This window comes from Vipera berus, assembly GCF_964194415.1.
Source record: "Vipera berus genome assembly, chromosome: 2".
NCBI lineage: Eukaryota > Metazoa > Chordata > Lepidosauria > Squamata > Viperidae > Vipera > Vipera berus.
This window is the reverse complement of record NC_138203.1, coordinates 191117763-191134398: the sequence shown is the minus strand read 5'-3', so window position 1 is coordinate 191134398 and position 16636 is coordinate 191117763. Positions and strand designations below refer to the sequence as shown.

At 41.1% G+C, this 16636-nt stretch overlaps 1 protein-coding gene across 1 annotated transcript in view; it reads left to right on the top strand.

Annotated features, from left to right (window-relative positions):
• The first annotated feature begins 16210 nt into the window (after nt 1–16210).
• PPARGC1B (PPARG coactivator 1 beta) overlaps nt 16211–16636 on the top strand; it is a 134843-nt gene continuing 134417 nt past the window's right edge. The window contains exon 1 of the mRNA XM_081321251.1: nt 16211–16321. Within this exon, the coding sequence (XP_081177377.1) occupies nt 16238–16321 (84 nt within the window). The 5' untranslated portion in view covers nt 16211–16237. The remainder of the gene's footprint in view (nt 16322–16636) is intronic.

Below are 16636 nucleotides of genomic sequence, written 5' to 3'. Positions count from 1 at the left end.
GTCATCTGTTATTACAACATCAACTTCACAAGTATCAGTGATATCTGAAATCCGAAACCAAAGCTGTAGAGTTTACATAGTATTTGGGGTGTCTCCTGCTTAAGTGGTTTTCATTGGTTCCTTTTTCTGTGTTGTACATTCAGGCTTCGGTAGGCTAAGGGCAGAGATAAACTCTACTGATTTCTCCTGACCAGTGGCCTAGTGACATGAGGTGGTCTCTGAACTTTATTATTTTGAAAGGAAGCTGGCAGACTTCCTCTATTACATTTCAAATTGTTAACTTTATACCCAGTCTCCCTGAGCCTAGATCACATCACAACAGCTGGCTATAAAGCTACTGAATCTCTTGGAAATTGCTCTGGTTATAATCTATGAGTCACAACCGTATAAAATTATAGCCAGGCAAGATGTTCTGAACACTTTCTCTAACACATAAAAGACCAGGCAACACCTGACTCAGTATGTCTTATCATCTTCCCAGGACTATGGTGCTGGATTAATTCATCACAGGAAAGATCACTGGACTCAGAACTATCTGAGATCGGTGTCAAAGGTATTTATAGTTAAAAATTCATTATCCTTTTATTTTCAGATGCCTGGAAGCAGCTTGGCTTTTCCACAAAGGCAGGAGATAAACATCTTTACAGGACTTTCCTTCTTTAATTTTTTTTTTCAAACTGGCACTGTCGCCTCAAGTCACGTGCACATCTTTTTCTGGATATTGCAATTATTCCCTACTATTACCTTGATAGGCAGTTAATTTAGAATGGAAGGCCATGAAAATTCTCTCTCTAGAAAGTCCCTAAAGTCAATCTGAACATTTTTGTGAGCTATAAAAAGACGAACGTAAGAATAATCTCGTGGCACTTTCGTTGCTCACATTTCAATGAGATGTGGCAAGCAGCTAATTAAAAAGTTCATTGTACAATTCTACATGCAGTAATCACTACTGTTTCTGTATCTCTTCACTGACATCTCTATTCTAACATCCACCCGCTAAGAACATTTAGATAGATGAACTCAAATTAGGGTGAAAACTTTGCATTTTCTAGAAAACGTGATTCACTATAGAACAAACTGATAAAAAAGAAAGGGGATCATCTGGTGCCAGTGGAATCTTTGCTCTTGGAAGTAACATAAACTTTGGGTAGTGAGTAATCAAAGATTTAAGTGTCTCCCCAGTTTTTTTCCATTTTACTCATCTAGATTCTTTTAAATAAAAGAAACATTTCATGTAATATAGGTACAGTAGTCCTCGACTTATGACCACAATTGAGCCCAAAATTTCTGTTGCTAAATGAGACAGTTGTTAGGTGAATTTTCTTCCATTTTACGACCTTTCTTGGCACAGTTGTTAAGTGAACTGCAGTTGTTAAGTAAAAACACAATTGTTAGGTGAATCTGGTTTCTCCATTGACTTTGCTTGTCGGAAGTTTGCAAAAGGAAATCACACGACCCTGGGACACCGCAACCGTCATAAATATGAGTCTGCTAAGTGTCTGAATTTTGATCACGTCATCATGAGGAGGTCGTAAGCATGAAAGTGTAAAAAACGGTCATAAGCCACTTTATGTGGTGCCATTGCAATTTCAAACAGTCACTAAATGAACTGTTGTAAGTCGAGAACTACTGTATTCAGTTTGGCCTTTTGTTTTGCATGCTACATTTGCCCATCCCACAGATCCAGAGACAGAACACGCTACAGGTCCCACTGGCAAGAGAGCTTCACTTGCTGAGTCCTAGGTGGTGTGCCTTTTCTGTGGCAACCCACACTTTATGGAACATTTTTTACCTCCAGAAGGGAGGTTGGCTTCATTCCTTTTAACTTTCTGAAAGTCTCTCCAGATCCGATTGTGGCATGAGAACTGGGAACCCCAGGGGACTGGTGGTATTTTGAGATGGCTCCGATGTAATTAATATCTGCTCTTTGCCCAATACTTTTTTTTTTTTTTAGTTTTGTGCCTTTTATAATTTTTTTTAATAATAACTTTAATGCTTCTTTGTATATGTTTTTAGTTTTGTTGTATCTGCCCACAGTCACCTGTTTGTGAGATGGGCGGCCACATAAATAAGACAAATAAATAAATATATTTTGGTAAGCAAAATAATCATACTTAAAATAATAAAAAACGTATTAAGGGAAGCCAACTTTGGTTAACACACACACACACACAATCAAAAAGCCACATTTGGGCTGTTTCATATTAGATTTGGGTTTTTTTACACCATGCTTTGTTCATTGGCTCATGGTGTTTAGAACAGTTCACAATAGCATAGATTCATATATTGTGGTAAGAAATAAAACACGGTTTGAAAATTGCAGTGGTTGAATTGATAAGTCAAAACCAAGCAAACCCCATTATAGTTTACTATGCTATGTGAAGACTTATGTAACAATATAAACACTGCTTGACTCATCACACTGTAGCCTTATAAGAAATGATATGAAAAGCAAAACCCATATTATATGTACTGTATATGAGTGAACCCCAGCATCACTGGTGACATTCAGGCATCAAACTACACTGTGGTTTCATTTTATTAAGCAATCAAAACTCTGAAATATAGTTATCACCTGTTGATAGGTGAAAGGTCATTAACCACAATCTGTAGTTAAGTTTGTTTATAGAGTCATTAATCCTCTGAAGAAGTACTCTTGGACCCACAGCAGCATCTTTACAAATTCAAATTCATTTTTCAGCCCCTACAGAAAACTGAAAAAGGTTGTTTTGAAAAATTAAGGGACCAGGGCATAAACGGAGCCTTTTCTCTACCCCATTCAGATAGCAGAATGCTTGTCAGCTCTGGCTGAACTTGAAAACTAAACTAGATCATCTCTACTTTGCAACTGAATTCGGAAAGACAAAAAATGTGCCCAGGCAATAGGCTAGATGAGGAAGTTAAAAAAAAAATGTTGGAAGAAGTTTGTTTGTCTGAAAAAAGCATTGATCAGAGGAAATGGTTTGTTGTTGTTAGCTGCGAAGTCGTGTCCGACCCATCGCGACCCTATGGACAACGTTCCTCCAGGCCTTCTGTCCTCTACTATCTTCTGGAGTCCATTTAAGCTCACGCCTACTGCTTCAGTGACTCCATCCAGCCACCTCATTCTCTGTCGTCCCCTTCTTCTATTGCCCTCAACCTTTCCCACCATTAGGCTCTTCTCCAGTGAGTCCTTCCTTCTCATTAGGTGGCCAACGTCTTTGAGTTTCAACTTCAGGATCTGGCCTTCTAAAGAGCAGTCAGGGTTGATCTCCTCTAGCACTGACCGGTTTGATCGCCTTGCAGTCTAAGGGACTCGCAGGAGTCTTCTCCAGTACCATAGTTCAAAGGCCTCAATTTTTTGGCGCTTAGCCTTTCTTATGGTCCAACTTTCACTGCCATACATTGCAACTGGGAAGACCATAGTCTTGACTGTACACACTTTTGTTGACAGGGTGATGTCTCTGCTTTTTAGTGTGCTGTCTAGATTTGCCATGGCTTTCCTCCCGAGGAGCAAGCGTCTTTTAATTTCTTGGCTACATTCCCCATCTGCAGTGATCTTGGAGCCCAGGAAAATAAAATCTGTCACTACCTCCATTTCTTCCCCATGTATTTGCCAGGAATTGAGAGGGCCAGATGTCATGATCTTGGTTTTCTTAATGTTAAGTTTCAACCCAAGTTTTGCACTCTCCTTCTTCACCCGCAACAAGAGGCTCTTTAGTTCTTCTTCACTTTCTGCCATTAGAGTGGTATCATCTGCATATCTTAGGTTGTTGATATTTCTTCCGGCAATCTTAATTCCAACTTTTGATTCATCTAGCCCTGCCTTTCTCATGATGTGCTCTGCATATAGGTTAAGTAGGCAGGGTGACAGTATACAGCCTTGCTGGACTCCTTTCCCAATTTTGAACCAATCAGTGGTTCCGTGTCCAGTTCTCACTGTTGCTTCTTGGCCCACATATAGGTTTCTCAAGAGACAAATAAGATGGTCTGGTACGCCCATCTCTTTAAGAACTTGCCACAGTTTGTTATGATCCACACAATCAAAGGCTTTAGCATAGTCAATGAAGCAGAAGTAGACGTTTTTCTGGAACTCTCTAGCTTTCTCCATGATCCAGCGTATGTTGGCAATTTGATCTCTAGTTCCTCTGCCTCTTCGAAATCCTGCCTGTACTTCTGGTAGTTCTCGATTCACATACTGCTGGAGTCTAGCTTGTAGGATTTTAAGCATAACTTTACTAGCATGTGAAATGAGTGCAATGGTGCGATAGTTTGAACATTCTTTGGCACAGCCTTTCTTTGGAATTGGAATGTAAACTGATCTTTTCCATTCCTGTGGCCACTGTTGAGTTTTCCAAATTTGCTGGCAAATTGAGTGTAGCACTTTTACTGCATCGTCTTTTAAGATTTTGTATAGCTCAGCTGGAATACTGTCACCTCCACTAGCTTTGTTGTTGCTCAGCTTTTCTAAGGCCCACTTCACTTCACATTCTACGATGTCTGGCTCGAGGTCAGCGACCACCTCATTGTGATTATCAGGGACGTTAAGCTCGTTCTTGTATAGTTCTTCTGTGAAATTTTGCCATCTCTTCTTAATCACTTCTGCCTGCCATGGTCCCTGCCATTTTGGTCCTTTATCATGCCCATTTTTGCATGAAACGTTCCCTTCATCTCTCCAATTTTCTTGAAAAGATCTCTAGTCCTCCCTATTCTATTGTTTTCTTCTATTTCTTTGCACTGTTCATTTAAGAAGGCATTCTTATCTCTTCTAGCTGTTCTCTGGAATTCTGCATTCAGTTGGGCGTATCTTTCTTTTTCTCCCTTGCCTTTCACTTCCCTCCTTCCCTCAGCTATTTGCAAAGCTTCCTCAGACAGCCATTTTGCTTTCTTGCATTTCTTTTTCTTTGGGATGGTTTTAGTTGCTACCTCTTGTACAATGTTGCGAACCTCCAACCATAGTTCTTCAAGCACTCTGTCTATCAGATCTAATTCCTTAAATGTATTTGTCACCTCTACTGTATATTCAACAGGGATATGATTTAATTCATACCTGAGTGGCCTAGTGCTTTTCCCTACTTTCTTCAGTTTAAGCCTAAACTTTGCAATGAGAAGCTCATGGTCTGAGCCACAGTCAGCTCCTGGTCTTGTTTTTACTGACTGTATAGAGCTTCTCCATCTTTGGCTGCAGAGCACATAGTCAATCTGATTTCTGTGTTGACCGTCTGGTGATGTCCATGTGTAGAGCCATCTCTTGGGTTGTTGGAAAAGAGTGTTTGCTATGACCATTGTATTCTCTTGACAAAATTCTATCAGCCTGTGCCCTGTTTCATTTTGTACTCCAAGGCCAAACATGCCTGTTATTCCGGTTATCTTTTGGCTTCCTACTTTAGCATTCCAATCCCCCATGATGATAAGGACATCATTTTTTGGTGTTAGTTCTATAAGGTGCTGTAGGGCTTCGTAGAACCAGTCAATTTCATCCTCTTCAGCACTGGTGGTTGGGGCATAGACTTGGACTACTGTGATATTGAATGGTTTGCCTTGGATTCAAACTGAGATCATTCTGTCATTTTGAGGATTGTATCCCAGTATTGCTTTTCCTACTCTTTTATTGACTATGAAGGCTACTCCATTTCTTCTGAGGGATTCTTGCCCGCAGTAGTATACCTGATGGTCATCTGAATTAAATTCACCCATTCCTGATTCCTAAGGTGTCGATGTTCAGTCTTGTCATCTCTTGTTTGACCACGTCCAGCTTGCCTTGATTCATGGATCTTACATTCCAGGTTCCTATGGAGAAAAAAATCTTTACAGCATCGGATTTTCCTTTCACCACGACACATCCACAGCTGAGCATCCTTTCGGCTTTGGCCCAGTTGCTTCATTCTTTCTGGCACTACTAGTACCCTCTGCTCTTCCCCAGTAGCATATTGGACACCTTCCGACCTGAGGGGGTCATCTTCCAGCGTCATATCGTTTTGCCTTTTGGTACTGTACATAGGGTTTTCATGGCAAAGATACTGGAGTGGGTTGCCATTTCCTTCTCCAGTGGATCACGTTTTGTCAGAACTCTCTGCTATGACCTTGAGTGACCCTGCACAGCATAGCTTCATTGAATTAGGAAAGCCCCTTCGCCACGACAAGGCAGTAATCCATGAAGGGGGAGGAAATGGTGCTTTGGTACAAACAAACAAAAAAAAAGGAGAAAGAAAATCATGGCTGACTATGATCGGCCACATTTTCTAATGCGCATTCACTGGATAAGGGTAACTACAGTAGCCACGTGCTTCACCTTAATGACAAACTAGAATATGAAGCCCTGAAAGTCTACTTAAACAATATCTGACTCCCCAATTATTTCCACCCAAGTCCCTTGGAGTAACATTGGACAGGATTCTTTCCTATAAGATGAGAATATGGTGGCAAAAATAAATACTAGGAACAACATACTGTAGAAATTATGTGGAACTAAATAGGGAGCTTCAGCTGCCACCTTCAGGTCATCAGTGAGTTAGATGCCAGATTCAAGGATGCCATGAGGATTATAAGTGGATGACACGCCGACTTGCTGGCTTTCTGTACTGAGCCACATAGGCCATCAGCTTAACAAAAGAAAGATGCACCAGTGAGACAATACAGAAAAATTATGAACAGCTCACTCCTAGTGGTGCATGATGACCTTCCTCATTTATCAGCCAGAAGTTTCAAATCCAGGAATCCCCCGTTGGCACTTGCACAACGTCTGCCCATCAATTTCCAATGGGAAGCCAAATGGGTTGCTGAATGCTCAGACATAGGTAGACATAAAAATGACCCCACAAAAACGATGCCAGGCATTGAACTAACAATGGACAACCCTGAATAGGATTTGGACCTCACATGGCATCTATTGGGACTCGCTGTGTAAATGGAGCATAGTATCCCCTCCCCTCATGCGGCATCCCATGTCAAACTGTAGATCACATCATCACCGGCTCTAAGCTGAGGGCATATAGAGGTCCAGTATCTGATTTTTTTAAAATATAAACAGTGTGTAAAGACAGATGCAAAAAATGAGTTAAATAGTTCTGCTTTCTTCCTGTTGCTTGTCACCTTTTTGCCACTTTCCTCCACTAATGGACCAATCATTTCCTTAACTTTTTTCTTGTTTTTTATATGTTGAAAGAAGCTTTTTTTCTTATTTTTGACTTTGGTCACAAGCCTTAGTTCATTTTGCGCCTTAGCTTCCCTCACTTCATCTTTGCAGGCACGGGATATTTGCTGATATTCTGCCTTAGTTATGTGCCCCTCTTTCCACTTCTTATACTTGTCCTTTTTATCTTTCAATTTATCAGAGTTCTTTATGCAGCCATGCTGATTTCTTTTGAGAGCTGTTATTTTTCTTCTTTGTTGGTATTGTGCTAGACTGGGCCTTTATTATCTCACTTTTCAAAATTTCCCAAGCTTCTTGAGTTGTTTTCCCCTTTAGGATTCGCATCCATGGAATTCTTCCCAAGGTCTCTCTAAGTTTATTGAATGCTGCACTTCAATGATTAGATGGTTAGACATTGTTATTCAAACATAGATCTTTTTAACATTTATATTTTATTGTGTTCTACTAATCTAGGAGAAATATCAATATATATTTCTAGTCCATGTATGATATGCCATACACTTAATAACTAATAATACTGGATGAGGGTTTTAACCATGGTTAATGCCTGTCTGGGGAATGTAGAAAGTATATGGATTTAGGCTAAGAAAAAGTTCATGATATGTACTGTCTTCTTCCCAGTCTGAGTTCCTGCCAGTGTAATGCTATTATTTTAAATAAAGAAGGCAATTTGTTACTGGTTTGAACTCTATGTGAGCATCTGCTCCAGAAAGAGAGAGTCTAGTTAGAAAGTAGGCCTGTTAGTGAATCCATTTTGCACTTGGCATTTAAACAATGCCTGTAAGAAATCTCAGCGGTCAGTTCTGCAAGTAGTGTTGTCAGAAGACATTTACACCCATTTAAGTTCCTCGGTGCCTCCAATGATTTTCTTCTTCTGATTTGCCTATCTGCTGTTTTACTGTCGCAGGATGGCAAGTAACAAGAGGGGTGAAGCAGATAATAAACAGGAGAGAAATGGGTGAGGGGACAATGTGGTAACTCTTGGCTCTTGCAGCAGAGATGATTTAAATTTATAGTATATTTTTTTCATACACTGTTTTATGTTCTTACAGCATTGGCTGTTCTTAGTTCCAAAGAGGGTATTTCTCATCTATGATACCTGTGCCAACTCTGTTAAAGGATTCATACATCTCCCAAAACACGAATAACTGTCAAAGGTCATTTCTTTTACCAGATTACTGGGAAATGGTCCCCATTTTTATCTACTGAAAAACTATACATACACATGCCAACAAACTTTTTTTTAACCAGACTTCCACATGCTTAGTTTAATGCAGGAGTCTTCAAACCTGGCCCTTTTATGACTTGTGGACTTCAACTACCAGAATTCCTCAGCCAGCATGTCTGGCTGAAGAATTCTGGGAGTTGAAGCCCACAAGTCAAAAAAGGGCCAAGTTTGAAAACCCCTGGTTTAATGTAAAAGTTGAACTGATGAAACTCAATAATTGGGGACATTTCCTTTGGGAGTATTTTTCTCAAGTTTACAAGGTTTCCTTGACTATTTAAACATTTTCCAAAAAGTAATTGATGTATGCAATCTGGATTTGGTCCATATCTCTGAATTAGAAAAAAAAAATCCTCTCTCTTGACTGTGATTATAGTTTTTATTCTGCATCTATGGCCTACTCATCAAAGTGACTTTAGAGATGAGATTTATAATCCTACAGATTATTCCTTTTTAAGGAAAAGTTTAAAGTATTAATATGAGACGCTTGAACCTAGAAATCAAATGGAAGCCAGTACATGGTGACATAACATCCAGACTTCAAAACTTAATTTTGTTGTCAAGTTTGAGTTTTCATCCCCAAGGCATGTCAACAGGATTTGACACTGGGAATGAAACGTATCTGTGATATGGTTCTCTGTGTCAGGCAAGTTATGCTAATAAAGACTTTTTTATGCCCTTGACTCCCTCAGATTGATTCCCTGAGACTGTCTGGGCAAGTCCATGCAGTTTTTGGCCAAGAGTTTTGTGCTGAGAGAGAATGACTAGTCCAAAATCATGCAATTGGTTTTGGGTCTAAGACAGAAGTAGAACACTCAGTCTCCTGGTTTCTAGCCTGGCGCTTTTAACCACTGCATCAGCCTGGCTCAAAAAGGGTTTAACCTCTTTAATATAATTGACCGATACACATAATTGGCATTAAGGAAATAGAGTCTACTGTAGCTGAAATTCAGAGGAATCGGGATGGGTTTTTGAATACATTTACATTTATTATAGTTTCAAAATATAGAAGCCAGGTGAGAAACTACTTCTAGTCATCATCTCATCATCATCATTATCATCCACAAAGTGTTTGACTTTACTATCCCAAGCAGTTATGAAACTCTGAGGTTATACACAACCAGATTGTTTTGCTTGGTGGGTTACAACTCTTTACAGCTAATATAAATTAATTGTGTTGGTGATATTACATTTCTGGTCCTTTTTGTCTGTTCAGAATACCAAATATCCATTTCTAACCAGCAGCTGCCCTTTATTCAGTGCTGAACTAAAACTTGTTGAATGATTTCTCTAGATCTTTCAAGATGATTAAATGCACATATTGCTTCCATTCTGAGTTTCTTCCCATGGCAGAAAGACAACATTTAGGTCACTGCAAGATACACTATATGAAAACCTTGTCAAAAGAAATTTGTGCAATGTTAATGTTGTTATATCTTTTAGTAACTTGAATAGATTGGTAACTGGATAGGGGCCTGACACATCTTCATAATGTGATAATATTTATAGGAAGACTGTTTTAGCAAGTTTTTTTGTGTTAAGTTTCCAGATGGAGGGCTTGAACACTAGTAATCAAAAGGAGCTCCTAGAATTTTATCTTTTCTTCATTAATGGATTTTTTTTCTTATTAAGAAAAAAGGTCAGAAGAAACCATGCCAAAAAACAGCAGACCTACAAATGGAAAGCAGGAGGGACAAAGATTAGATACTGCACTAAGATACTGTTCAATGTTGGTTTAACATGTTGCATAAATCCAACCAATTGCAACTTAATAATGTCATGGTTAAATCATACTTTAATGCAAGGTATGAACCCAGCAAGGAATCATTGCAATAATACAGCATGATGATTGCACAGTAAAGATTTCATATAAAAGTCAACAAAGATCAGGAGATGCTGCTGCTGTTGATTCATTTTAAAACATTTATACATTCCCTCAATCCATCTAGACTGGGCAGTAACTAGCAAAGAAAAAAAAATCCCTAATAATTTGTCAAAACTCCATTAAAGCATTACCAATTCACTACAGACCAAATTAAGTCAATTTCTTCCTTGTGGAATCGTACTAGGCTCAGAGCTTTGCCCATTCAACATATACGATGAAGAATAATTTGAAGAGCTATCAAGGGTGTTTTAGAAAGTGCCTAGTTCTTTTTCCAGTAATCTTAGAATTTATTGAGTACTGCAGTCTCACTGAAGAATTGGAAGCTGAAATTGACTGTAGCGTATCAGGAGACTTAAGTGATAATAGCTGGCATATCTTGCAACAGCAGAAAGAAAGAAGAGAGACTATGATGGCACTAACCTTGGTTTAGTAAAAGTTAGACAGCTTAAAAAAACTGGTTCCACAGTTATGTCCAGAATTGAAGATTATCTGAATTCATCAAATAAAATGGGCCATAAAACATGAAATACTAGATGGGCATATTTTTGTTTATTATGAACACTTCCCCCCCGATAAAACTCTGAGATGTTTTACTATGCTTGTTTTAAAATGTGGGTATCTATCTTCACTTACAGAACTCTTAAGGTGCTATTTAGGCACCAAATGTCAGTTAAAATACTGCTACAGAGTGAAAACCTGGGTCCATAAATCTTCAAAGGAACAACCACAGACAGTCTTAAAATGGCTGGTAACAAAGAATACTATTGTACTATGACTATAAAACATTTCAGTAAAGAACTTCCAAGCACAGTACACATATCTTTTTTTAAATAATATAATCCTTTATGTACATCAGTATCTTGGGGAGAAGGTAATCTAGCTTCAGTTGCTTATATTGGCTATTGTTCAGGATAGTTGTATATTGATAAATTAAATTATTGAGGTGCCTACATTGTCAGTGCTGGCTTAATTTTATTTGCTTGGGATAAGTAAATGAATACGAATTAAAAGTGGTTTCATTCCTACAAATTAAAGATGATTTCATTCCAGTCATTAACTCCTTTAGAGGGGGAAAAAAATCTTACTATTTACATGGATCAAAACAGGAGAACTGAGTCTGAAAGATGAAAGAACTGTCTGGCCTACAGACAGACAGCTACTAGTCAGTGAAAGCCTTGTTCTTTGCTGCTTTAGTTTAGCTCTGCATACCCTCTGTTCAGCTTTACATTATATTCAACAGCCATTTTTCCTGCAGTTATTGGCACAGTATGATTACGGTGTGCTTTTATATGCTAACAAGTAACAAGCTTCTGGCTGTGTACCAACAGCTAGAAAATTTGATCTCTTCAGAAGGACCAGCTCTGTCTATGTTTATGGGTCTGCATTTTATTTATACGGTAGTTCTACCCAATGAGGGGAAAGACAGAAATCAAAGAGATGTCTTGGAAAACTTTAAAGAACAATCAATAGGAAGAAGAACATGTGCAATCATCTGTCCCTTACAGCTAATACATGCAGAGTGAAGTCTTCCCTCTGTGAGTGTCTGTGGAAGGGATTGACGGTGCAAAATTAAGCCAGAAGTCAAAATTCTGTTTGTGCCCTAACAGCACTAAATACCTTATGAAAGAGCTGTATAATTAGCTTCCAGGCAATGGTAGAAATAAATATGAAAAACCAAATAAGAAGAGCAGCAAAGGACAAAAGGGGAGAGGGGAGGCTGTAAAAAAAATGTAAAACTTGCAATGAATGTAAGCATTTTAACAATCCAAATGAATGCTTTTATATAAAAGCAGCAATGTACATTTGTTTTTATTGTAATAATTACTTTTTTTCTGTGTGCACATGACTAAAAAATGTAAGACAAAATTTGAAGACCATTCTTGAACTACTACAGTATATCTAAATGCTTGGTCCAAAAGCAAAGTGGCACATTTCTAAAAAGAGAACAGCAGATGAAACTTGATTGCTTGGGAATAAAGATGGGGAAACTGTGCTATGAGTGAATGACTGAGCAGTAGACAGCACAGGAAATACAGTGCCATTACTCAACTTAAAAGAGTTCCCTTTCTAGAACCGGTCCCCAATTTGACTAAGGGCTAGTTCTTCTATTATATGAAATGAGGAGATTGTGTCAGATGTCAGGGTGGCAGATTCTGCATCTTGTAGTCCCCTTTACTAAAAGAAAGAACTCTTTATGCCAACTGATCTGTCCTAGACCTCTTACTTTAGCTTGCTGCCCCAAGTGCTGCAAAGAAGCTATGGCTAGTTCAGCTGTCCATATGGAATACAGAGGGGATGCCATCTTGTTTTTTTTGCTCAAGATGAATACAATAACAGTAACAATAGTTAAGCCACATAATGTGCACAAAATGAAGCAATTACTTAACAATTGTCGATAAGAAAGACTGGATAGTAGACATGGCAGTACTTGGAGACAGCATAATAGAAGAGAAAGAACTAGAAAAGTTAACAAAATACAAAGACCTACAAATGGAAGGATTGTTGCAAAAGCAAGCAAAAGTAGTACTAATAGTAATAGACAGCTTGAGTGCAATCCCAAAACAATTGAAGTACCACTTGAACACCATCAGCATTGACAAACTAATCATCATTTAATTGCAATGGGCAGCTTTACTCAGAACAGCTTACATCCTGTGACAATACCTCTAACACCATCAAACATTGACATCTGCCTATCCCAGTTACTTGGGAAGGACTCGATACGTAGACAAAACTGCCAAAAAACAGTCTGAATATCTGGCTGACTGTGCAACGAACTATAATAATAAAAAGACTAGCTCTGCCCTGAACTGCAGGCAATGTTGCAGATGTAATGTAATGACATGTAACATGTCTACGAATCCCATCCGTCATCCTCAGGCTGGTGGCTTCAGCTTCCTTCTTCTGGGAGAAGCATGTGGTAGTGGCTGTTTGTTCCTCTTTTTTAAACTGCCAGAGGGGGTGTGCTCTGTGGGTGGAGGTGTGCTCTGATTGGGTGGGGGATTAGGTGTGTTCTGATTGGGTGGGAGTGTGTTTTGAATGGTGGGTGTGTTCTGATTGGGTGGGGGTGTTTTTGAGTGGATGGGCTGGTCTCAGCTGCCAGCCTTAGACCTGAGCTGGTGAGTTGTGCTGCTTTTGTTCGGCTTCGTGTTTGTGGTGGTGCCATGTTTTTATAGTGGGTGTCAGTTTGCTTATTGTGTGGTTTGGAGGGGTTTAAAGTGGCTGATGTTGCAGCTGTAGTTAGGTTTCTGTTTTGTGGTTGTGCATCGTTATCATTGTGGGTTCGGATTTGCTTTTTGAATGGTTGTGTGGTGGTGATGTCATGTGATGTTATCATGAGTTTGGGTCTGGTATCATTCTTGGTGGTTGGGACTCGTCTGTCAATCAAGGCGGGTTTCCAAATGGCTGGTAGGCGAGAGGTATCATCTCATTTGTTCATGCTGTGGGGGCGTTTTTCTATCTCAATGGCTTCTCTGATTATTCTGTTGTTAAAATGTTCGATTTTGGCGATAGTTTTGTTTTTTTTTAAATCAATTTCATGTCCCGTGGCTTCAAAGTGTTGGACCAGGGATGAAGTTTGTTCTCCCTTTCTGAGTGAGTTTTTGTGCTCTTCAATGCGTGCACTTATTCTTCTGTTGGTCTGTCCGATGTATGTGGTGGAGCAGGTGGTGCATGGGATTTCGTATACTCCTTGGTTTTCTAACCCAATTATGTCTTTGGGGTTTCTTAGGATGGTGGATATTTTTCTGTCTGTGTAGAATGCTGTTTTGATGTTGTGTTTTTGGAGGATCTTGCTGATTCTGTCTGTGGTCCCTTTTAAGTATGGGAGGAGGGCTTTGCCATTTTCTTGTTCTCTGTCTTGGGTTTTTGTGGGTGTCTCTCTTCGGATTAAGTTGGTAATCGTGTTTCTTTGGAATCCATTGGCTGTTAGTACATTAGTGAGAGTGTGTAGTTCGGTTTTTAGGTGTTGTTCGTCAGCTAGGTGTTTTGTTCCCGTGGCTTCAAATCTTATTTCCTGTTTCAGCCTAACCCAAGGCCATCTACAGGCAGTAGCCACAGCAGTGGCAGCTCATATTTGTGTAAATTTTTTTGGCTTGCTAACAAAGAATAAAGGGAGACAGATATGATCATTTCAAACTTATTTGTTCTCATCAGTCAGCTATGTATACACACACACACACACACACACACACACACAAGCACAGTGTCTCAAATACTGCTTTATACTTGCTTTAACCACAGTGATATAGTTTGACAGCTACAATATTATTCAGGGCTTATGTGTCCTTCCTTCCTTCCTTCTTCCCTCCCTCCCTCCCTCCCTCCAGGTTCCAAAGCAGCATGCTTGAATGGATTTTTTCTTTTTTAGTGCTGTCTTCCTTTTCCTTGTTCTCATCTAATACATTGATTGAGAAGAGATACGCTGATCACATTCCAGACCCAAGAATCACAATATGTCAGTTCAGCAGGAGTCTGAAATTCAGTTACTGGGGAACATACAATGTATGAAAGTAGGAGGAGAGTGCATACTGAATAGAAACATTACCTGCAGACTTCACTTTCACATCATCTGCGTGAACAATATTTACAACAGGTTCATTTTATATTATGAGGGAAATTAGGAGCAACATCTGTTAACTGGCTAATATGACACTTGATGCTTTTGACTTTCTCAGCGTTAACAGATGTTTATTTTGTGGCTGAGTGAAAATGGTAACACTCTGAAGAGATTTAACTCCAACCTCTACCTCAAGCTTATTGACTCACTGTGACGGTAACCCGGGATAAAATTGAGAAAGTCAAGGTGAAGGTTTAAAAATGTTACAAAGAACCCGCCAGACGGAATTACTTAAGGAAACAGTGACTTAGGTAATTTTAGTCTCTGAACTTCACGATCTTATTGAAGCAATCTCTTTCAATGAAATCTCTCTCTCTTTGCTTGCTTCAGTCCTGCGTATTCTTCCTAAGCTTTGCTAGGACTGTGACCCAGGGTAATTCTCAGAAAGAAAAAAAAACCAGCCGAGTTGCTAAAGACTCGGAAACAAATCCCGTAACGTGGAAAGCTAACGTTGCTTCTTCTTCTTCTTCAGGGGAAAAGCGGAATGTCTCCGAGGCACCAGGGAAGTCACCAGGAATGGAAGAAGACCGCAGCTCTTTCCTGAGCATCTATCTACCCAACCCACAACTTCTTCGGTGATAAGAGCGGAATTCGGACCGCCACAAGAGCCGCCCAGGACTTCAAGGCATGTGCGCAGGGCTTTCTCCTCCCGCTCTAGTAGATAAGTAGCGATAAGCGTCGGGTCAGGGAAGTGGCATTGCCGGACTGGTTTACTGACCCGGCTCCTCTTCCCCTTTTGAGGAGACGGGGAGAGGAAATCTCTACAGCAGGGATCTTCAAACTTGGCCCTTTTATTATGACTTGTGGACTTCAACTCCCAGAATTCCTCAGCCAGGCACACTGGCTGAGGAATTCTGGGAGCTGAAGTCCACAAGTCATAAAAGGGCCAAGTTTGAAGACCCCTGCTCTACAGTCCTAGCCCTCGAGGAGCCGAGAGGGCTTCCCGCGCTGGCCCCGAGATATCAGAGACCCTAAAGCACTTTGGGCGACCTCGAGGCGGCGGCGGCGGCGACGCGCGCGCTTCCTGCGCTTCTTCCTTCCTCCTCGAAATCCGCGCGGACCCGGCCCTGAGAAACGCAGGCCGCAAGCCCCTCTCCCCGGGCGGGAGCTCTGGCCGCCCAAAGCGCGCGAAAGAAGCGGCGCCGCCGCCGCCGCCGCCGCCGCCAATCTGTCCTCCCGCTCCCGCGAAGAGCCAGCCCAGCCCAGACGAGCCTCCCGCCTGCGGCTCCTCCTCTGACCCGACGCCGCCCCATTTCCAACCGGCGGGCTCCAGGCTCCGCCTCGCCCCGCCGGCTGCCCGGTTTGGCTGGTTTCTGACTCTGCTCGCCGTTGCCGTTGCCGCATGCTGTTTCGTGCCGTTGCCGGAGGAGCAGGAAGATGGCGGAACCGGAGCCGGATTGCGGCGCGCTTTTGGATGAAGAGCTTTCCTCCTTCGTCTTCAACTATCTCTCCGACAGCCAGGTAGGGCTTCGGAGCGCCGGCTTAGTCTCGGGCAGGGGGGGGGACAAACCCGGCACGTTCGGAGCAGGCGCTGGGATTCTAATGGACCGCGGAGTCGCCAGGAGGGGAGAGCCTGGAGCGACGGGGGGGGGGCTAAGCTTTTGGGGTTCAGAGTATTCCGATCCTTCCCCCCCCGTGCACCGGTACGTCTCGGCTACAGGGACTTCGGAACCCATGAGTCATTCGGGACCCCGGCTCTGCGATCTGTCGGGTGTTCAAAATGCCGTGCACCGTGAAATTTGGGGCTGGGGGGGATTCCGATCCTGTCACGCTTCG